Genomic DNA, 24,962 nt, shown 5'->3' on the forward strand with positions numbered 1-24,962 from the left:
AAAATGGGTTAACCTCAATGAGATTCCTGACCCACCTCAATCATGTACCACACTTCTGTCAGGAAGGGATAGATTTTCCCTCATTTACTTACTACAAACTATCTTCTGCCAAAGGCAACTGTTTAAGAAAGCAAAAGTAATAAATACATAAATAAATATTTGTACCTGAATGGCTGTGCAGCTGTTGGAGCTATCACTGTGGTGTATATCGACTCATTAAATACTTGGCACCCATCTGTGTCCAGGTCCAAAGGAAGAGATTTTGTCACAGGTGCCGGGTAAATGAAAGCCCCAATCGCAACCCAGAATGCTAAGGTTATTCCAGTGAGTAGACCACCAAGTGCACCCTGCATATAAAAAGATAACTCTCAAATTAAAAACAGACAAATCTACATGACAACTTTTAAGCATTTAATCTGCATCCTAATCCGGATTCTGTTTCCATCATTTGGAATTATTGAAACTGATTTCATATTATAAACCTCAATTTGCTTTTGGTTTAGTAGTATGCATTCTCTCAGACATAGTGTCAGCGGACATGCTCACTTGTTTATCCAATAGCCTAAGCAGACGTTCTCCCAGTCACTCAGCACTTATCATGAATTATCTACAATGATTTTCTTTCTATGAATGCAGTTTTGTCTTGAAAACTTTCCATTGTCTATTTTCTGCAGCAAAACGCAGGCTGTCTCACCCTGGGTACATTCTATTTAGTGTGAATTCACCAACAAACCCCAAATTAACACTTGCTTTACCCTCTGGTAGCTTGGCACAAGCAGTCAGGCTTAATTTAGAGGCAATGTGTAAAGTATTTATGCAGCACTTCAAACAGAAAGTAAAAATACCACACAAGAAAAGTCCCACACCAAATTATAAAAATAGAATAAAATGTATTTAATTATTTGACACAAAAATGACAAAAATCCAGTCAGTAGAAGTGGAGATTTGCAATAAAGCACCAACTGTGCTTATCCGGTCTCACCGGACAAGGGCAGAATTACAAGTTCAGGAGCGCGGGCCGGATAAAGGGAACAAGATTGGCCCGCTGAATAAAGTTCCTTGAATGCTGGTTTGCGAAGCCTTGCAAGATCCAGCATTGAGGATACGTAGCACAGAGGTGGATCAGAGGAGCTGCTGGGCTGCGATGTGGAGTCATGTATCATCATTGATGATTCCATTGATGAGGGACTTGTGATGAGAAGGCCTGCATCAAGGATGTGAGGTGCAGTGGCAGTTCTGAAGAGGCTTCAAGATGCATCATACTGCATTGGTTCTGCTCACAGGACCACAGCTGGGGTGGCAGAGCACCTTCAGGCCCAATTTCAAGGTTCCAGGACTGGCGTGGCACCACTTAGGGGGCAAGACTCACAGCAGACTGATTCCAGATGCTGGGTACAAGGTGGTTGGAGAGTTTTCTGTTCCCACTGCTCTGATTAGGAGGACAGCCACCTAGCCCTTGGAGTCACTCTGGAGATCCTGTGATCAAGATGCTGGTCCGGCCCTTCTTAGTTAGGCAGCAGGAAGCAGGGCAGCAGGGGAAAAGAGAAACAACCCTTCTTGTAGAGCAGTACAGCAGTTCTTTTGAGTCTTCCAAAAGTCCAGAGGTGTACTGAAGAGTTGGGTCTGAGGGTCCACTGTTTATAAATGGTGCCCATTTGCAGAGAGAAGGTTCTGGAGGTATCCATCCCCTTAGGTGCTTGGAATGTCATACCTCCCTGTCCTGGCCCCAACTTATCTGGTGTCAAAACCCTCTGAGAGTGTTCTGGGCAGAGTCTTTATGATGTGCAAGTGTGGTAGGTTACAGCTCATTCTCCTCATTAAGTCAGAGATGGTCCATCCTGCCAACACCTACTCCCCCTTTGTCTCACTGTATAGGAGCAATACACATAGACCAACTGGCAGCTACACCTAGTCATGTGACCCAGGATACTGGGTGCAGGCACGAAATATTTGGGACAAGAAAATGTAAACTTTCTAAAAGTGGCACTTTCAGAATTGTGACTTAAAATCTGACTTTACCATTAAGGACGGTTTTAAATTACAATTCTTTAGACACCAAACTTGAGATTCTTACCTGCTCCCCATTGAAAGTTATCACTCATTAAATGTCATAAGTTAACCCAGTGTTATTGTATGGGAAAGGAAGGCCTTGCAGTAGTGGAAAACAAATGTAAGTGTTTTTCACTACCAGGACAAAAAAATGGCAACTTTAACTGCACACACAGGCTGCAAGGGCAGACCTGAATAATGTTTAATAGAACTACTTAAGTGGGGGCACAATAAGTGCTGCAGGCCCACTAGTAGCATTTAATTTCCAGGTCCTGGTACCACTTTACTAGGATATTACAAGTAAATTAAATGGGCAAATTGGGTGTAAGCCAATTTCACCATATTTAAAAGAGAGAGTACTTTAGCTCTTGTTAGCATTGGTAAAGTGTGCATAGTCCTAAGGCCAACGAAATCAACAAAAATGAAGACTGAGGCTAATAGTTTGGGGGACGACCACCCTTAGGCTATCAGGTCTAACTCTTATCCTTGTTTTTGAAAAGCAAATAAATAATGACACCAACACCTTAGTCATTATGACCACCAAATATTCCTTGGTAGTGACAGACAGAAAATAGGGTGGGCAGTCTGAAGTCATTACTCAGTTATGCTTCATAGGCCATCATAGTAAACTTACTGATGGCAGAGCCAGGGGATCATCGCTGTACAAAAACTGACGGTCTGCTAAATTCAGAATATGTTTGTGATGGAGTCACAAACTCTAAATTAGGCCATTGATTTGGGCCACCCAGACTGAGGCCCTAGAACTTAAAGTAGGAGTACTATAATAAGAAGATCACCCAGAAAATCATTGCAGTATATACTGACATTTTTCACGTAAACCATGGACAGTTCCATGAATGAGACCAACTAAGAGACAATTTCTGATTTCTTTAACAGAAAGTTTGTTTATAGCGCTTTCATACAAGTTAGTTAACTAGCATTCTATCATTTTGCTGGGGAGTTACCATTTTCTCACTTAGATCCCTCTACCTAGATTTGCATGTATGTAGTATGCCTACTTTTACATGCACCACAGTACCTTAGAAAAATAATAGATGATTTAATTAAATGAGCTAATCAATTCACTGCACAAATGTTTTCATTTTACCACAGGCATGAGAATCATGGGTGTTAATTTACTTAAGGAAGAGGCACATGCAATATAACTCAATATCTTTAACTAAGAGGCACATATTGCCAAAAGACCGAGCACTGCCTGTCCTCGTAGAAGCCAGCGTCACTCCTACCCCCCCGGCCGACACCCACCCATAACTACTCCGATGCATCCTGATCAATGCCAAATCACTCTGCAAACATGTCACCGTGGCATCTGAAACACCATCCCTACCCTTGCCCCGATGTGACCTTCAGCACAGAGACAAGCCTCAATCCCTCTTCAGCGCCCTACATCGCCACCTCGATGCCCAATGGCTACAAGATGAAACACCAGGACTGCACCAACAAACACGGAGGTGGCATCACCATCATCCACAAAGATTCAATCCGCTGCACCACCACTGAAGACGAACCCACGGCGATCAAGGAACACCCGAATTTCCAACTCCACATTGATGCTAAAACAATCATCAAAGGCACCCTCATCCACAGACCCCCCAGGACCATGAACCAGCCTCTGCGACACCATCATAGACTTCATCGCCCCATTCGCCATCAAATCCAAGCATTACATCTGCCTCAAAGACCTCAGCTTCCACCTGGATAACCCCACAGACACAAATTCCGCCAACCTCCTGGAATGACTGGACAACATCGGCCTCACCCAGCTGGTCACAGACCCAACACACAGAGCAGGACACACACTAGACCCTATATTCACTTCCAGCAGCAGAGTCAAATACAGCCACACCATAGAACTCACCTGGACCAACCACTCCATTATCCAATTCACCATCACTGGACCACCTCGCACCACCTCCATCTCCCCCAGTGCCTCCTTCTGCAACTAGAGCAAAGTGACGTAGAACCAATGGATGGACATCCTCAACACCACCCAGCCGGATGCCACAACCAACCTCAAAACAGGCAGTTTACCGACGCTGCCGACCGAGTTGTCCGCACCAAATCTGCCAATACTCTCAGAGCCACCAAATGAGCGAGCTGGTACACTTCGGAACTTAGCACAATGAAACGCAGTAGAAAACAACTAGAAAGAAGATAGCACACCAGCAGAGATGATACAGACTGAGCCAACGTCAAGTCAGCCCATAATAAATACCACAAATGACTCAAAGACGTGAAAAAGGATGCTCTTTTAGACCACATCAAGGCTATCACCAACCACACCAAGGAACTCTTCAGCATCGTCAGAGAGTTCTCCTGTCCATCAGCCATGAGAACATGATTCCTCCCTCACAGGAATTCTGCGGCGCTCTAGCTATCACTTCCACTACAAAATATCTACCATCTACAGGAACTTTGACCCCCAACCCACTGACCTCCTCAGCCTCCCCACTCCTATGGAAGCCTCCCCAGACCAACATCTCACCACACAGGAACAGCTCACCACACCGGACACCAGAGCCACAATGAACTCCATCCACTCAGGAGCACCCACAGACCCATGCCTCCACTGCCTCGTCAACCTAGGACGTAACGAGATTAGCCATCAACTCACCACCATCCTCAATGCATCCATCCATACAGCTACCTTTCATGATGCATAGAAACACGCTGAGGTCAAACCTCTCCTCAAGAAACCCTCCGCAGACCCCTGTGACCTCCAAGACTAACACCCCTTCTTGCTGCTCCCGTTTCCCGTAAAAGTCCTGGAGAAGGCGATCAACCCTCAGCTCATAGAACAATTGGAGAGAAACAACCTGCTAGATCCCTCCCAATCGAGTTTCTGAGCCAACCACAGCACCGAGGCTGCCCTGATCGCCGCCACAGACGACATCCGCACTTTACTGGACAGAGGAGAATCGTCCGCCCTGATCCTTCTTGACCTCTCTGCAGCCTTGAACACCATGTCCCACCACACATTCATCAAAAGACTTCACCAGATCAGAATAAGGGGACACGTAGTCAAATGGATATCATAATTCCTCACGTAACGTACACAGAGAATCCACCCCCTTCACCTCGCAACCCAAGAGCACCATCTGCGGTGTCCCCCAAGGTTCATCCCTCAGCCCCACCCTCTTCTAAATCTACATGACACCACTAGCCGACCTCATCAGAACCCACAAGATCAACATTTTATCTTACACCGATGATACCCAGCTCATCCTCTCACTCTCAGCAAACCCCACTACAACAAAGACCAACTTCCACAACTGCATGAAGAATGTCACAGACTGGATTAAGGATGACTGCCTAAAGCTCAACACTGACAAGACCGAAGTGCTGATCCCCGCAGCCTCGGCATCATTCTGGACAGCAAACTCACCATGAAACAACAGATCAATACAGTATCCGTAGTCTGTTTCCATACTATCCGCACGTTCCAAAGAATCTTCATATGGCTCTCTGCAAGCACTAGAAAAACAGTCATGCAAGCGCTTATCACCAGCTGTCGGACTACAGCAAAGCACTGTACCATCAAACTCATGAGAAGGCCCCCGACGAAACAGAATACAGTGGCCAGATTGATCCTCAACCTGCCCAGCACCTGAGGAACCACCACTTGCTCCCCGTCCAGAAAACATGCCAATTCAAACTAGGGTTACACGCCTAAAAAGCCCTCCATGACCAAGAACCAACATACATGAACCACAGACTGAACTTCCACCAACCATCCAGAAACATCCGCTCCGCTTCCCTTGCCCCCGCACAGACACCATGCATCCGTCAAAACCACAGTGGAGGACGCTCTTTCTCCCTCCACACCACCAAGTCCTGAGACGCCCTGGGCCTCTGTACATCATTCTTGCTGACGAACTTCAGAAAGAAACGTAAGACCTTCAACTAAGACGAGCTACCCAGCGCCTGGATTCGCTCTCAGGTGATAGATAAGCTGCGCTCTACAAATACTGATTGGTTGAAAGGGCATAGGCATTTGATCAATTTCCTATATTTTTTCGTTTCCTAAAGATTTAAGCTGGAGGTGTACAATATTCCAGCATTTCACAGCAGCAAATATAATGAAATATAGGTTTCGCATGCCAAAGATCCAGACATCTACATTTGCTTTTGTCATCAAAATTGGTAACGCATCCTAAGTATTCTTATTTTTTTGTGATAAATGAAAACACAGTACTTGTATTTTATTAACAATGATGGCTCATTTCTCCAATTTTACAAATGGAAAAAACGTAGCCTTCCGATCCCACACTGCCAGAGGAAATATTGCACATCAGGTACACTGAGAGCAACCATTCAGTCTCCACAGCCAGCCAAATGAAGGGGTACCAGGGAAGGCACCCATGTCCCACATAGACTTAACATTTCTGCACACCGCCCTAGTTGTAAGATGTTAGAGTTGGGAAATGTTTCATTCACTTTTTGCTGGATGCATCAGACATACACCAGGATATATATCCTGCCACCCCAGGTGGGCCAACGATGATGGGAAAGAACCATAAGTGAAGAGCATAATGACGGAGAAATGCAGCCATTCGGCATTGTATAGCAACGTATGGTGTCATGTTAAAAATACCAATGCAAATGTTGTAATATCATTTAACTTCAAAATAATTATTTATGCTTTGCTACACTGCTAAATCTGTGCATTTGCATTCCCATAATTAAGACAAAAAATATAACAAAATCAGTGTAACAACATATTATTAACAAAGAGAGCAGACAAAGTTCATGGAAGTAATGTTTAAGACCTGCAGAAACAACTATTTTCATGTTCAACCATAGAAATCATTTTACCTTCCAATTTGTCCAGGGAAAAACAATCCCTAAAGTAAATAATCCCAGCATTGGGCCCCCGCACATCCCATGAATGCTTAGTGCAGCCTGTTAACACAAAGGTAAAAAATTATCATTTTAATGTGAAAAATACAGGTGGCGTTACTTTTTTTTAATATTATTTTTTTTTTATTGAAGTTTTTGCATTAGCATACAGCATGTGAACATTCCAGAAAAACAATATAAAAATAATCATCAACATAAAAAAAAACAACAAGAGGTACATTCCAGTGATCAGAAGACGTCACATATGCATACGGAGTGCCCTGCATTTGCTACGTTGTTAAACATTTCAGGTAATGCGGTAACTTATCAAGCACAATTTCTCAGACAAAATCACAGAAAGTCATCATCTGGCTGAGTTAGCAAATACTCTCTCAGAGGAGCCCAAATATCCGTGGGTCTAGATGTTGCCGGCAGTTTCTCAGCGTAGACGACCAGCTGCTCACGGCAGAACACCATATCCTTAACCCAGTCATCAATTTTCGGAGCAAGTTTACTCTCCCACGTGAACAGAACTCGCCTCTTGGCAAGCAAGAGAGCCACTCGCACAAACCTACCCATGGCGGCCTTCAGATGGGGGACATATCCAAGGAGGCACTCTAGGGGCGTGCACTGCAACACCTGACCTGTCACAGTATGTATACATGCGATAACATTCTCCCAGTATTTGAACACAGGGTGACATTGCCATGCAAGATGGAGGACATCAGCACTGACTCGGCCACATCACCGACAGTTATCAGAATCTCTAAGACCCATTCTATATAGTTTAACATGAGTATGGTGCACTTGATGTATGAATTTAAAATCAACAATACACAAATTACCATTCAGAGTCAAATGGCCCGTTAACATGCAAATCTGTTCCCACTCTTTTGGATTGATCGGGGGAGTCACTACGGTATTCCATTGTTCCAAGCTTTTATCTGGCCTATGGACTGTTTCATCCTGCACCGCCTTGTATAACTTGTTAATCAGTTTTTTCTTGGTTGGGGCTACTGAAGTGACTTAAGGGTTTCCGGTTCAGCGGGAAAGTCAGTATAGTGATCTCCTACCGCGCGCTTCAACTGATAGCATGTGTACTGAAAGAGTAGAGTGGGATTCTGGATATAATTTAGGTCAACACCGGCAATATACCTGCCCCCCGGGTAAAGATCGCTCATGTGTGCGATGCCAGCCTCCTTTAGAGCAGTTATGGGCCCACTTTCCTGAGTGACAGATAAAGCCGTATGTCCAGCGAGGGGTAACGCAGGAGCATATAAAGGAAGATTGTGTGCGCGCTTGCTAATCACCTGCCAGGCCGCGATAGTTGTGTCATATGTGTTGATCACCGTCCTCCACAGCCACGTGCGGAATGTAATCATGGGATATGAACCAATAGTAAGCGTATTGGGCCTGCACACAGAGATAATAGACATAGAAGTCAGGAGCAGTGACTCCACCCTTTTCATAGACAAGCGTTAATGTGAGCCAGCTAATTCTAGGTTGCTTGTTCCCCCATATTAATCTCAGTAACTCGGTTTGCACCGTTTTAAAATAATGTTTGGTTAGTTTGATTGGGATATTACAAAACAGATATAAAAACCTAGGAAGTATGACCATTTTAATTACTGCTATACGATCCGCCAGGGACAATGGTAGAAGGGACCACTTATCCACTTGTTGTTTGTGCCCCTGCCTTGACGTGAATCTGTGCCTGCTTGGTTTAATTATCTTTTTTTTCCCCTTGTTTATCGTATTTTTGCTTGCTTTGTGGTTATTTCATTTTCCCCGTGTTGCTCTCCGCCCCGCTTTTGCCTTCTGTAACCCTCCCCGCTCCCGCCTCCCAGCTGCTCCGCCCACCCTTGTCTTGACGGGAATCTGTGCCTGCTTGGTCTAACTCTCTTTTTTTTCCCCTTGTTTATCGTATTTTAGCCTGTTCTGTGGTTATTTCTTTTCCCCGTGTTGCTTTCCGCCCCGTTTTGCCTTCTGTAACCCTCCCCGCTCCCGCCACCGCCGCCTGTCCCCGCCCCCTTTGCCTTCTGTAACCCTCCCCGCTCCCGCCTCCCAGCTGCTCCGCCCACCCGCGCACTTCGCCTTAAATGGCGACCGTGCGAACGCGCAGCGGCCACGCGCAGCGGGTGCGCCGACTGAGCGCCGAAGGTGCGCCAAAGGTAAGCCCGCCTGCGCCCGTCCGCGACCGGATCGCGTCCAGCGCCAGGACCCCTGGCCCACGAGGACCCCGACCTACCCGCCTGACGTACTCCGCCGCCACCCTCATCGCTCTCAACACCGTCCGACTCCCGAATTGCCACCAAGCCACACCACGATGCACCCACGGACCTTTCAGCTGCCACGCCTGCAAGTTCTCCTGCACCCAGACCAGCCGCACACCAGCACCCGCAAAGTCGAACACCAGCAGCACCCACCTCAAGTGCATCCTGCTCAACACCCGCTCCGTCCACAGACACGCCATCGAACTCTGGAACCTCCTAGACGCCACAGCCCCGGACGTTGCCTTCCTCACGGAGACCTGGATGAACGCCTCTTCAGCTCCTGACATCGCCATCGCTATCCCAGAGGGCTACAAGATCGTCCGGAGGGACCGAAACGCCAACCAGATGGGAGGAGGCATCGCCATCATCCACAGAAACACCATCCGGATCACGACCAGCACCGACAACACCCTGACCAGCGCCGAACACCTGCACTTCCAGATCCACACCAACCCGAACACCACCCTCAGAGGCACCCTGATCTACCGACCCCCTGGACCACGCACGCAATTCAGCGAGGACATCGCCGACTTCGTCAGCCCGCATGCCCTCCCCTCCGCTGACTACATCCTCCTGGGAGACCTCAACTACCATCTGGAGAACAACAACGACCACAACACCAGCACCCTGCTCGACAACCTCGCCAACCTGGGACTCAAGCAACTGGTGTCCACCCCCACCCACCTCGCCGGACACACACTCGACGCCGTCTTCTCATCCAGCACAGACATCCTCTTCAGCCACGCCACAGAGCTTCAATGGACGGACCACAGCTGCGTCCACTTCACCTTCAAGAGAACGACGACCCACCAACACCAGCAACAAGCCGCCCACAGAAGCTGGAACAAGATCACAGCAGACCAGCTCGCCACCTCCCTGAGCCAGCACCCTCCTGCCAGCTCAGCGAACCCCAGCCAGGCCGCCGACAACCTCACGAAGTGGATCAGCGACTGCGCGGACGAGCTCGCCCCGCTGAGGACCCCGCCTGGCAGACCCGGCAGCAAGAAGGCCCCATGGTTCACCGACGAACTCAAGTGCTCCAAGAAGAACCTCCGAGCCCTCGAGAAAGTCTGGAAAAGGGAACCGACACCGGACAACAGGACCTCCTACAAACTTGCCACCCGGAAACACCACCAGCTGATCCGCGCCGCCAAGAAAACAGCATTCAAGGACCGGTTGGACAACAATGCACACAACAGCAAGGAACTCTTCAACATCGTGAAAGAGCTCTCCAACCCCAGCGCAGGAAACAACGACATCACCCCATCGCAAGACCTCTGCAACTCCCTCGCTTCATACTTCCACAACAAGATCACGGACATACACAGTAGCTTCAACAACCAACCATCGCACACCATGACCGTCCAACCACCCCCACCCACCACCACCCTCCACGCCTGGACCCCGATCAGCACCGAAGACACCACCCGCACGATGAACTCCATCCACTCCGGATCACCGACCGACCCCTGCCCTCACCACGTCTTCAACAAGGCCGACGCTGTCATCGCACCCCACCTGCGAGACATCATCAACACATCCTTCGACACCGCCATCTTCCCCGAGAGCTGGAAACACGCCGAACTCAGCGCTCTACTCAAGAAACCAACAGCGGACCCCACCGACCTCAAGAATTACCGCCCCATCTCGCTTCTCCCGTTTCCAGCCAAAGTCATCGAGAAGACCGTCAACAAGCAGATGGCCGCCTTCCTCGAGACGAACGGATCCCTCGACCCTTCACAGTCCGGCTTCCGAGCCAATCACAGCACCGAGACCGCCCTCATCGCCGCAACCGATGACATCCGAGCCCTGATGGACAATGGAGAAACAGCGGCCCTCATCCTCCTAGACCTCTCCGCGGCATTCGACACGGTCTGCCACCGCACCCTAGTACGGCGCCTCAGCAACATCGGAATCAAGGACAAGGCGCTGGAATGGATCATCTCCTTCCTCGACGGAAGAACACAGAGAGTCCGCCTTCCACCGTACAAGTCAGAGGCCTCCGAAGTCATCTGCGGCGTCCCACAAGGATCATCTCTGAGCCCCACCCTCTTCAACGTCTACATGAGCCCCCTCGCGGCCATCGTACGCAAACACAACCTCAGCATAATCTCCTACGCCGACGACACCCAGCTGATCCTCTCCCTGACCAACGACCCCGCCGCCGCCAGAGCCAACCTGCACGAAGGGATGAAAGAGGTAGCCGAGTGGATGACGACCAGCCGCCTGAAACTGAACTCGGACAAGACGGAGGTTCTCATCCTGGGCTCTTCACCCTCCGCCTGGGACGACTCCTGGTGGCCTCCCGCCCTGGGCACCGCACCCAAACCGACAGACCATGCACGCAACCTGGGCTTCATCCTGGACTCCTCCCTCTCCATGACCAGGCAGGTCAACAACGTCTCCTCGGCGTGCTTCAACATCCTACGCATACTTCGGAAAATCTTCTGGTGGATCCCCACCGAGACCAGGAGGACCGTCACCCAGGCCCTCGTCACCAGCCGACTGGACTACGGTAACGCCCTCTACGCCGGTACCACCGCCAAGCTCCAGAAGAGACTCCAGCGGATCCAGAACGCCTCAGCCAGACTCATCCTCGACATCCCACGATCCAGCCACATCTCCAGACATCTGAGAGACCTTCACTGGCTCCCCGTCAACAAGAGAATCACCTTCCGCCTCCTCACCCACGCACACAAAGCCCTACACGACCAAGGCCCGAGCTACCTCAACAGCCGAGTCAACTTCTACGCTCCCACGCGCCACCTCCGATCAGCCAACCACGCCCTCGCCGCCGTCCCCCGCATCCGAAGAGCGACTACAGGAGGAAGGTCCTTCTCCTACCTGGCCACCAAGAACTGGAACTCCCTCCCGACCGACCTGCGCCTGACCCAAGACCACCTCTCCTTCAGGAAGAAGCTGAAGACCTGGCTATTCGAGCAGTAGCGGCACCCCCCCCCCCCCCCAGCGCCTTGAGACCCTACGGGTATGTAGCGCGCTCTATAAGTGTCATTGATTGATTGATTGATCCACTTGTTGCACCAGGGTGTTGTATGCTTGGCCATAGTTCTCTTTGATCACAATATCAGGATCGCGGTGCACCCATACACCCAGGTATTTGACCGGATCCTCAGACCATACCAATGGGTATTCTAACTGGGATGGAGTCATAGTCAGCGTTAGAGGAATAATAACCGATTTTTCCCAGTTAATCTGAAGCCCTGAGAACTGACCAAATTTAATATATTCCCGGATAATCGGAGATGAATGAAGCTGGGGATCGTGGATATATAGGACCATATCGTCCGCGTACATGGAGATCCCGACTGGCCGGTGATTAAAATTAAGGGCAGCGGCTCTATGAGGATGTATGATGATACAACGCGTACTGGAGGCGGAAGTCTGCGATGCGAGTTGCTGAAGGAGATCATGAAATAACCGACAGAGCACCAAAGAAGATAGATATCAGTAAACTGGGTCACCGTACTACGCGGCGAAAAAAACAAACGGAATAGACCAATACCACGCTATTTCCTTAGAAAACGCCTGTGGAGCCCCATGAGCAGCCCTTAGGAGCTAGTGAGCCACCAGCACTACGAGAAAGGCTTGGAAAAAGCAAATTCGAGTATTGGATCCGAATAAACACATGAGGAAATGTGCAACTGACTATTAGGATTGCAATACGGTCTCATTAAGTTTTGATTGCATTGTAAAAAGGAAAAGAACGTCACCAGCAACATCGCTTGTGGGGAAAACTCTCACTACGTGCGCAATACCAAAATACAGAACATTAATCCCCTCATTTTTGCCCGCGATAATCTCGCAAACAAAAAGGTCCTGAAGAAGGTGGCAAGAAAAGAAATTAGATCCACCGAAACGTGCGTCGACCAAGACAGAGTGTCACACCCTAGGAATTGGCACCATAATCTAAGGGTTGAGTAATTAGCCCAGCTCTGGCTAGTCCAGCAACACCGATGGTGCACATCTGGGGTGGAGTGTGAATGTGTTGTATGATAGTGAAATGCATGTGGTATGAACAGAGGAGTGATTGCTGTGGGGATTTCTCTTAAAATTATAGGAGAGAGGTTTTTTATAATGAGTATTAGCTTATATCGTCAAGCACTTTGTTGAGAATATGAAACAAGCACAGTAATTGAATATATCATTGTACAAGGTGTGTTTAGGAATAAGATGACATCTGTAGATAATGTATGTAAATAAAAAAATGTATTTGAACAAGGAAATATTATAAAAACAATTTATATAAAAAACAAAAAAATAAACATATGAGTTGAAAAGCTTAAACATAAGTGATTGTCTGTTTTTCATGTGAACCCACAACAAATCAATTGTCAAGTAAAAGAAATAGAGGTCAAGAGGGATACTTATCAGTCTTTGTTTACAGTGCCTTTCTCCCCCTGATCCCTGACCTAAAATAGTATTTTCAAGGGGGTACCTTTTCCTAACTGATGATACAACGCGTACCATCACAACGCGGTATGTTACATCGCGGTCTTGACAACGCAAGTCATTACATCGACTTGCGTTGGAGGGCGCTGGATTTAGGAATAGTGTGAATTACTATTCCAACTCCAGTCTACGTACAGTAGGGAAGGTGTTGGAATAGTAATTCACACTATTCCTTAGTCTAGAGCGCCCTCCAGTGCAAGTCGGTATAACGACTTGCGTTGTCAAAACCACGATGTAACCATACCGCGTTGTAATGGTTGCGTGGTAAAGGAAGTTTCCCCTCTATGACATTGCCGGATCTTACACGCCAAAGGTTCCAGAACAAGGGCAAAAAGGAGGGGGGACAAAGGACAGCCCTGTCTTGTACCACGTTCTATGTTGGAAGGTTCTGACGACAGGTGGCATTACTTATTGTATGATTTACTTTTTATCAATTTACACAACAGAATGTGTCCAGTGGCCTCGTTCCCTTCAAAGGGTGGATTATGCAACCTTTCTCCCTTGTCTGTAGTTTTTGTTCAGGTGTTGTATAGACAGACATATATGTCTTACTGTTCTGACCAAAATACCTGGAAATGAGGGGTCGTCGTTAGTTGACAGCTTTGCTGAAAACTTGCAAAGTGGCTTTAGAGCTTTCATCCAGAGCCTTTGTGTACACACTCTGCTTTTTCTTGCATTGTCTGATAAAATATCAGAAGTTAGTTTCGAAGTTTACAACGTTAGCCTTTGCCCCAATAAACTCTAGTAAACGCAATTTTGTTACACTCGGATGCTACTGAGTGGCACACTTGAACTACAATGTTCACAAATTCCTTTTTATAATAATATATAATTTTAACTGGAGTTTTGCACGAATTATAGAAATTGCAATAGAATGAGTTTGAGTTATAAGTTCATACCTATCCCATGTCAGAACAATTGAAACAATGCCTCGTGATATATCTAGCAATTTACGTTACAAAAAACCCATTTTATTGGGAGTTTTTAAGTATACAAAATTAAAGAGAGAAAGATCGGAGATATGGACATTGTACAATGAAAGGAAGAAATGAAGAAATGAAAAGCACACACTATTACAGTGTATTACCATTATCACCTGAACAAACAATATTATAATGCATTGCAAGTGTCATCAGAACAATATACATCATTCAATAGCAACATGATCCCTTGATAGACATCGTTGATCAACTAGATGGAAAGAAGTGCAGGATGATAGAGGCTAGGTGATAGATTATCGATGTCAAGATTTTACCAGCAATTTTTTTTTGGGCTGTGGTTATACTTCTCATCAGACCTGGAGAAAAGTAAATAGTAGAGGAGGAAAGGGGGAGGAGTAAAAATGGAGTGAGAGTGAAGAGAGAAAGGGTGGAGGGAGAAGGAGCGGGTACCCAGGGAAGTGTGACATCCTGTTTTCCTAGGTAGGAGTGGATTCGGCTTTCATATGGGCGTCCGGGGGGACCAAAGTAGTCTTGATTTGCATTGATAAAAGCTTAGGTTAAGGATGGTGTAATTGGCACTGCTGAAGAAGCATACCCAGGCCTACCAAGTATGGTATGATATAGCTTTGGAGCCCTTTCAATCGCAAAGTATAGTTTTGATGCCTAGTATAAGTAGCAGGTCAAAAAAGAGAAGTTCTGTTGAATTGAGACATGGGGGAAGGGGGGGGGGGGGAGCCCAGAGACCTAAAGCAATTAGCAGAAGGTCTAGCCTCACGTCACATTGGCAGATGGTATTCAAAGTTTTATTAATACTTTCCCAATAAGAACGAAGCATCGGGCAATAGAAAATTATGCGCTCAAGGTCTTCCACTTCAGAGGATCAGTTCTAACATATTTTTTGAGTATAGCAGGCCTAGTTTGCATAGTTTAGCAGGGGTCCAGAAGGATCTATATAGCAACCAATATTTACATCACAGAATGACTGGGGAGCTCTTGGATTTAGTTGCGTATCTCCAGATGAGCGACCAGTTGTTTTCTGTTAGATGAGTATATTTCTCCTTGAGGCAGGAGTTATGCCATTTGTTTTATGGATGGGGTTATCTGCAAATTCCAAAAGTTATTTATGGATTTTTGACGCTTGATGATCTTGTGATGAAAGAGAGTTGCGTTTAATGAGAATGAATGGGGGCTGAGGGTTGCGATAGTGGTGATTACGATTGAAAGCAACTTTAAGTTTTAAGAAGTTATAAAGTTCTTGATGTGGAATGCTGAAGGATGTTTGAAGCAAAGAGAATGGGATAGAGTTGACTCTATTAGCACTTCTTTGACATATAGAAGATTAAGGTTTCACCAAGAAGGCCAATTAATTGATTTTCCGTAAATGTTTATTAGTGGGTTGTACTAAAGTGATGGTATGAGGAGTGTTTAACTTTGGTGGAGCAATGCTTGTAGAGCTGTTTCACTGCTTGCATTGTGTCTCTCAGTATATTTGTGGAATGCAGGGGTTTAAGTGGTCCATTCTGTTCGCCGATAGAGGTGTGAATGGTGAGAAGGGATCTTTATTCATGCTTTCTCAAATGGGGGGGAGAGAGAGGGAGTTTCTTACTGACAAGTGGGTGGATTGTTTAATCAATAAAGTTGTTTGGAGTCTGCTGAAGTTGCGGAGGACTACTCCGCCTTTGTCTTTACTGAGTAGTAAGGCCTTAGTGGCAATTCTGGATTTTTTGACTTGCCACATGAATTGGGTGATGGCTTTATTGAGGGTTTTGAAAAAGGGATCAGAGAGTTTGAGCGGGAACATACCGATTATAAAGTTCACTTGTGGAGCAATTAAGATTTTGGTGCATTCTAGGCTGCCCTACAATGTAATTTGTTTTAGGGACCATGACTCAATGAGGTCCTGGATCTTTTTTAGTAATGTGTTTTCGATATTGAACAGGAGTTGGCAAGTGAGTTACCTAGCTGAAGATCCAGTATTTTATGTAGTCGTTTTGACAGTTTAGGTTAGAGTTCACATTAATCCTGGTGGAGCAGAGGTGATTGAGAGGGAAGACCTCAGTTTTGTCTTTGTTTAATGTGTAACCAGATGCGCTAGAGTAGTCTTCAATTAGGTAGAGAATTTCTGGAACGGCTGAGTCCGCATATCCTGAGAAAATAAGGACGTCGTCTGCATAGGCCTCAACTTTGTGTTTTTCAAAGCCAAATGGAATTCCCTTGATTTTAGGACTGTGACATATCATTAGAGGTGGGGTTCAATGGCTAGTAGGAAGAGAAGTGGGGAAAGCAGACAATCTTGTCTCGTACCTTGAGGGAGTTAAAATGTTTATGAGAGAGATCTGTGTACCCTAACTTTGGCAGACGGGTTATCATATAAGACAAATACCATCCACTCAAAGAAAGCTCCGAGATTGAATTTACATAGTGTTGCTTTTAGAAAGGGCCAAGAGACCTTGTCAAAGGCCTTTTCAACATCTAGGTCTATTTCCGTAACAGGTGTATTAAAGAAGGGGAGATGTTTCTAGTATCTAGGCGAAGAGTCTAATGTTGTCACAGGCCGATCAGCCTTTGATAAAGCCTGTTTTTGATGGGTAGATTATTGAGGGGAGGATTTTGACCAATCTAGTGGCCAAGATTTTAGCATATATTTTTCATATATCTATAATATTTATAATATTTTTATTTATATATTACTAACATATATTTTACACATATTTGCTATATATATTTACATATATATATAGCATATATTTTATATTTGACATTTTAACTGCAATCAAATCATCTCATGGTTTTATGGTGTTTTTATGGCTTTGGGACTGATTTAGAGTGTGGCAATTGGGTTACTTGTCACTAACGTGACCGATTCATCCGCGGCCAGGCTTCGAGTGATCGGTTCTCTCTCCCCCCTTTTCCGGTCTCCCGTGGCAAACACCAAGGCTGCCCTCTTTCCCCCATGCTCTTCATAGTAGCAATGGATCCATTAGTTAGGCACCTACAAGTAATACATATGCACTGTGGTCTCCAATTCCATACAGGACCCTTACTATTATCCATGTACGCAGACAAAATCCTGCTCTTCATCAGAGACCCCGGTACAAATTTGCAACCTCTCATAGCCGAGATCTGTCGCTTCGGAGACATGTCCCGTCTGTGTATTAATTGGGACAAATCAGAGCTTTTCCCAATCCCGGACTCGACCAACACGACACGTGACAACCTTCCCCTCCGATGACAGGCGGACACTACTAAATACTTAGGTATCACCCTACATAGAAACAAAGAACAAGTTGTTATCCATCTTAACTATGGACCAGCCTTGGAACTGCTTACGTTACAGATTGAGTGATGGATTCAGCTACCATTATCCTTCCCCGATTCCTATACCAATTTTTCTGTATACCAATCCGACTAACTAAGGCCTTCTTCTTGCAGCTCTGTGGCTTACTTATTCACCTGGTTTGGGCGGGGCGGAAACAGTGGATAGCCTGGGATACTCTAACGCTGCCCTATGAGCGGGAAGGATTTGCGGTTCCTGATATGCATCTATATTACCTGTTCGCACAGGCCCAATTTGCTCATCACTGGTTTCATCCCGATGCCTGCATACCATATACCAAACTTGAGCGGGAACTGTCCGCCCCTACTCCTCCAGGAGCAAAATTCCCACTGGGCATACGGCTTGACCCAAACGATATACAACCTCTATCCACTACTTGCTAGCAAAAAGGGAAATTGTATCACACTGGGGCACTAGCCAATGACCCAAGAAGGAGGAATGTCTCTGCATTATGACTTACTGCGATATGCAGACCGAAATATACTCCTCACTTCAACCCCCCCACCTCATGACCCAAAGATATCTGGCATATATATCACCACTATCAATGCCCGTCGCACTAGGTCTCTCCCACTCCATCTCCTTCACATTGACCTGATCAGGATGGGCCTTTATCCATGAATCCCCCACATCCGCATTCAGAATCGCCCCAATAGGTTTTCACGCCTGCATTTCACCTGCCACATTCCCAGTTGCCAACATTATCCCCCTCTTTTCAACATCCCCCTGAAAACAGTTTGTCATGATTCTTTCATGGCCTTTATATCTGCCTATGTAGAGTGTACATGTGGATCTCCCCCTCCCCTCTTCGTCTCCTTCCTCTCATTTCACTTCTCTTTTAATATTGACCACGTCAAGTTTTCAACTTTTTATGTACTTTTTTCATAGTGAGGACTGTCAATCACCGAGCTGCACTAAATTCCTCCTCCTGCTCATTGCATTGGTTTTTTTTATGCCTGATTCATTAATGTACATACTGTTTTTTTTCTCTTAGTTTTTTTTCATAAGCAATGTATATTGTGACTCCCATACAGATGCCTCATTCCTCATTTTCTCCTCTTGAGAACGAAGAAAATAATACTAATGCTCCCTTTTTTCTTTTTTCACATTTTCTAATTGTTATTGATATCCTCTGTTTCAAACAATAAAATCATTTTGAAAAAAACTAATTAAAAAAAAGTGACTGATATCCCATCCAATTTATTATAAGTACATTATATCCTCCTGCACTTTTATATGAGTTACACATGATATTGGTCAGGCAAAGCCCTTCCCACATTGGCTTATGGGAGCGAGACTCTGAGAGGTTGGAGCAGCACTGTGCTGGATGACACAGTATCGAAAATCTTTAAGCCTATTTTCCACCTGTCGGTGTCCATGTTCTCTGCACAAATTAGGCTGGAGTTCAGCATAGTAAAACAAACTTTGGGCCGGCAGGAGGCTTTTGTAAACTGCTGCCAAGGCCTTAACCTTGCAAAGGAGGGCTCTCTAGGCAACCACCTCTAGCTGAAAAATCAGGGGGAGTGATCGTTCACCCATGAGATCCATCTTGCAACAGTCCCTGACTACTCTTGGCCTCTTATCTGCTTTGGACCATAACGCGAACCTCAGTAAGCTAAGAAGACAAACAAAACTAACCTCTGACTTACTTTCTCTTCTAGAAGACCAGCAATCATTGGCAAGGAGGAACCATGGGATAACACTCAGTAGCTATACGAAAGCATACCTTCAAGGCTATCTAGCGATACCATACAGTAATTATACAATGCAACAGTTTATAAGGGAGGATCTGGCTTGGCTGTTTGGGCTGGAATGTTCCCATGGGGAGCACAGTCAAGACTGATTTGCATATGACTGGGTTCAAACTGGGGTGACGTGGTAAACAAAATGCCAATGGATTAAACCTAGATCTGTGACTGCGGGTGAGTGTTTAAAAAGTTTCAAAACTCCATCCGTCATTTTACTGTGTGATGTTGCTATGTGCACCCCAAGTGGCTACGGGTTAGCCCAGACATGGGTCTTTTCCTCACTTTGCCACTGGATTGAAGCTAGCCTGTCTGATGAGAGGTGATATCCATAAACCGGTCCCAGGATGCTTGTTTTCGGTCCAGGAAGGACCTAGCGTGGATGAGGAGCAGGGTCAAGACTGATTTGCACATGGCTAGGTCCAAGCTGGGGTGGCTTAGTGAGCAGAAAAACAATGATGGATTCAAACCAGATCAGTAACTGGGCATGAGAGTCTGTAGGTTTCAGAACTCCGCCCATCATCTTATTGTGTTTGCTATGTTCACCCTAAGTAGGCAGGGTATGCCCAGACATGGGTCCCTTGCTCACTTTGCCACTGATTTCAATCGAGCCTGACTGATGAGAGGTGATACCTTGAAATTAGCCCCACGATGCTTGTTTCGGTCCAGGGAGGACCTGGCCTGGCAGTTCAGGCTTGACAGTTCCCATGAGGAGCAGGGTCAAGAACTGATTTGTCTATGACTGGGTCCAAACTGGGGTGGCTTAGTGAGCAGAAGAACGATAATGCATACAACCCAGATTTGTGACTGGGATTGAGTTTCTTAAAAGCTTCAGCACTTGGTCTGTCATCTTATTGTGTTTACTATGTTTACCCTAAGTGGCCTTGGTATGCCCAGACCTGGGTCCCTCGCTCACTTTGCCAGTGGATTCAAGCTAGCCTGGCTGATGAGAGGTCATACCGGTCCTAGGGAGAAATATTTAGTAAACATATACTTAATTTCCTTGTTGTTTCTATATATAACTTAAAGAATTACAAGTTACACACTAAAGTACAGAGAGTTGATTACATACTGATATTGCCAAGATATATCCATTCACTTGCAGAACTTTCATGGCAAGTTACCAAAAGATTTCCCTTTGACTTTAGTTATCCACTACAGCCTGCAAACACCATTGAATTGCTGGATTTTCAAGTAAGACTAGAGAATTCATGTGTGTCTGTTTTCCCTTGTGCCATTTCCCTTTCCCCATTTCTTCCAATGTTCTTGTGTATGTGGTCATTGGTAGAGGAAGTGAGAGGGAAAGGTTGCATTGCTCCTGTTTGTTTCTGAGCACAAGGTTGGTGCTTCCTCATCAGAAGTTCATTTGCCCTTTTAGATAGTAGTCAATGAGCTCAATATGTCTCTGCATGTAAATTAAATAGGTGCACCTCCTAGATGTTTCTATATACATTTTCAATTTTGATTATATTTGTTGTTGTGCATCTGACTGTCTTTTCTTCTGTAGCAAGGGGAAAGTCTGTAAAGGTTTTGAGGTATTTTGATCAGTAGCTTATGTGATTTAATTTGCTTCTTTGATTTGTGTTAGCCAGCATAAATGTTCTGAAGACTGATATCTTTGGTTGACCTAAGATAGGGAAGTAATATCAAATATAAACGGTAACCTCTCTTTTCAACCCATTTAAGAAAATGAAACTCACATGCCTCCACCTCCGAAAACAGGCCAACTCTCCTATGCTGGACAGTGGCTCACAACAATCTATAGATTATATGTGTTTTGTCAGTGTATGTTTTGAATTTGTGGTTATACCAACTCATTTTATCAGTCAGTGGGTGCACATTTATGAAGGGGACTATGCTTGAACCGTTGGTTACTGAAGATAAGATATTTTTGATTGGTCGAAGTGGAAGTCACTCAATCAATCAAGAAAGCTTTATTCGATTGTAAGCAAACAATCATAAAAGCACAGTAGCAACATTTCATATAAAAAGCTCATTTGGACAAATTCAGTGAGATTCAGTAAAAAGATAAAACATTATTAAAAACATTTAAAAAAGAAACAATCGTTTTCTTTGGCACAAAACCTTTTTAAAAAAAGTAACCATCATAAAAACAGTGTATACATTGTCTAGTTGTAGTAGTGCCAAAAGGGCAGGTCGACATTGACGAAGCCCAAACTGTTTTAACATGGGGACTATGCTCATTCTCCTGGCATTAGAATACAATTTGCAGAAAAGAATAACATGAATCGTAGTTTGCTTAGAGATATTGTCGCAGGGGCACAACTGTAGGTCTTGAGACCAGTCATTCAGAACCCTTGATACTCCTGAGGCGAAAAGCCGGGAGCCGCTTGTTACTCTATTTTAATCTTTGTGTGTCACTTATTTGCATAATTGCCGATTTTATCAGCACTCTTTACCTGTGTTATTAACTTGTGACTGCCATCCCGACCGCTTGGTGAGCTCCGCGCTGACAGCCGATTCCAGGGAAGGTAACTCGGCGCCATTGCTGGCGTGCGACTTAACCACGCCCCCTTGGTGGCCACGCCCCCTCCACGGTGTACTTAAGCTGAACGCTTAGCTTTACCTGCCAGAACCCTTGATACTCCTGAGGCGAAAAGCCGGGAGCCGCTTGTTACTCTATTTTAATCTTTGTGTGTCACTTATTTGCATAATTGCCGATTTTATCAGCACTCTTTACCTGTGTTATTAACTTGTGACTGCCATCCCGACCGCTTGGTGGGCTCAGCGCTGCCTCCGCGCTGACAGCCGATTCCAGGGAAGGTAACTCGGCGCCATTGCCGGCGTGCGACTTAACCACGCCCCCTTGGTGGCCACGCCCCACCCCACTCCTACATAAATCATGTGTCACTTCCGTACGCGCACGGGGGCAGCGGGCGCGCCGTTTGCGCGCCGAAGGCGCGCCTAAGGCAAGCCCGTCTGCGCCCGTCCGCGCCTGGACCGTGCCCAGGGCCAGACCCCCTGCCAGTTCCGCTGATTCTACCCGCACGTGCTGGACCAACACCCAACTCCATCTATTAAATTCCTCCCCCTGCTCGGCCACTATCCTCCGCAACCCTGACCATTTGGAAAATGTTCCTTTCCGTTGCCCTCAATGTACCTTCACTCTCCCGTCCTACCTACCTCGTTTGCCTTCTTACCCACATCGCAGCTCTCTTCGTCTCACCACCGGACGCTGAAAGCAGGCCTGGTCAACTGCCGGTCACTCCCCCGTCATGCCAACGATATCTGGATGTCAATTTCCTCTGACGAGTGGGATATTTTATTTCTCACTGAGTCCTGGATCACTGATTCCTCCTCTCCGGATATCTATCTGGCCATCCCCCCAGGCTACGATATAAAATGCATCAACCGGGCTGGAGGAAAATCTGGAGGCGGACTAGCCGTCATCCTCAAATCCCATCTTCAGCTGACCATTACCAAACTTACCAACATCGGTATAATTGAAGCTATGTACTTCTCTGTATCTGACTCCGCGGCAGTTATACTGGCTGGCACCTTAGTCTACAACCCCCCAACTGCCGCCTCCCCTTCTCTTACTGCACTTACCCACCAGCTGGCTGACCTATCCCTTAAACACCAATATTTTCTAGTCCTAGGTGACTTTAACCTCCACGTAGACAACCCTCTCTGCGTGAAGGCGAACAATCTGTTGGAAACCATGGATAGTCTGAACCTCACACAATTAGTCACCGGTCCCACTCATGTGGCTGGTCACACCTTGGACCTTATTTTCGCCAACTTTTCGACTATCACAGTCCTCCCCCCTCCCCCTTACTTGGTCCGACCACTATCTTATCCCTTTCTCTCTTGCCCTAGGCCGGAAATCTGCCCCCCTGGCCCCCAGGAAGGAGTTGGGAAGAAAGTGGCATAAGGTCACATGTGCCACCTTGGACCCGGTATTCCACTTCCAGACGGAATACCTCTCCACTGATATTGACGGAAATGTCTCTAGGCTAAATACTGCCCTTATCAAAGCTATTGACACCATTGCTCCCCAGAAAATCATTGCCTCCACTAGATCTCGCCCCTCCGCCCCCTGGTTCTCCACCTCCCTCCGTGAGGAAAAAAGCAGATGCAAAGCACTCGAACGTAAGTGGAGACTAAACTATGACCCTGAAGCTAAACTTACTTACAAATCTGCTTTGAAAAAATTCCTCAAACAAAAAAAAATCACTATGAAAGACCATTTCTCTCTTCAAATTGCTAATGCCAAAAACTCGTCAAAAACCCTCTTCACCATTGTCAAAGACTTCATTAATCCTCCGGCTAGGGCCACTCAGAACTCTGCGAGTCAGGCCCTATGCGAGGGACTCTCTGACTACTTCCTTGAAAAAATAAACAAACTCTGTATCTCCTTCCCTAAAGGGCTAGCCTCCCTGCCTCCTTCCACAAGTCCCCCAGCTTCTCCGTCCTTCCTCTCCTTTAATAAACTCACCCTGGACGATGCTATTAGGTTACTCACCCACTGCAAATCTGGCACCCCCTCGGACCCTGTCCCTGCTAAACTTATGGGAGAGCTGGCTCCCTCGTTAGCCTGCTCCTTCCTCTCCATCTGGAACGCCTCCCTCCTCCATGGCTCTTTCCCTACCACCTGGAAGGAGGCTTTGGTGATTCCCATCCTAAAAAAGGCTGATGCTGATCCCACTATCTTCGCCAACTACCGCCCCATTTCCCTTCTCCCCAAACCCGCAAAGGTCCTGGAAAAAGCCGTACAGCTGCAACTCACGGAGTATTTGGAAAGCAACTCTCTACTGCACGACTCACAATCCGGATTCCGGGCGGGATTCAGCACAGAGACGGCATTGCTGGAAGTATCGGAAACGATCCGGGAATGCGTGGACAGGGGCGAGGAGGCTATGCTGGTCCTCCTCGACCTGTCCGCTGCATTTGATACTGTCTCCCACCTCATCCTCCTTGACCGACTCAAACAGATAGGCATTGGCGGCACTGCCTTTAGCTGGATCGAGTCCTTCCTTTCAGGAAGAAGTCAGAGGGTGTTGTTGCGGCCTTTCAAATCGGAGGATAAACCCTTGTCATGCGGTGTGCCACAGGGCTCTGCCCTCAGCCCTCTATTTTTTAACATCTATCTTGCCCCACTGGCCGACGTTGTGGAGTCCTACGGAGTCAGGGTGGTCTCTTATGCTGACGATACTCAGCTGATGTTTTCCTTCAGAGACCACTCGGACTCCGCGTTCACCAACTTCCGCCAGTGCCTCAACAACATCAGTGTCTGGATGACTGATAACCACCTTAGACTCAATGC

The 24,962-nt window shown here is 46.5% G+C and overlaps 1 protein-coding gene across 3 annotated transcripts in view; it reads right to left on the reverse strand.

Annotated features, from left to right (window-relative positions):
* SLC5A12 (solute carrier family 5 member 12) overlaps positions 1 to 24,962 on the reverse strand; it is a 262,873-nt gene that overhangs the window by 23,729 nt on the left and 214,182 nt on the right. For all 3 annotated transcript variants that reach the window (XM_085643630.1, XM_085643628.1, XM_085643629.1), the window contains exons 11-12: positions 6,886 to 6,972; positions 166 to 347 (exon numbers count right to left, since the gene is read on the reverse strand). In XM_085643630.1, coding sequence (XP_085499756.1) covers positions 166 to 347; positions 6,886 to 6,972 — 269 coding nt within the window. The remainder of the gene's footprint in view (positions 1 to 165; positions 348 to 6,885; positions 6,973 to 24,962) is intronic.

The sequence above is a fragment of the Triturus cristatus genome, chromosome 3_1 (assembly GCF_964204655.1).
Source record: "Triturus cristatus chromosome 3_1, aTriCri1.1, whole genome shotgun sequence".
Taxonomy (NCBI): domain Eukaryota; kingdom Metazoa; phylum Chordata; class Amphibia; order Caudata; family Salamandridae; genus Triturus; species Triturus cristatus.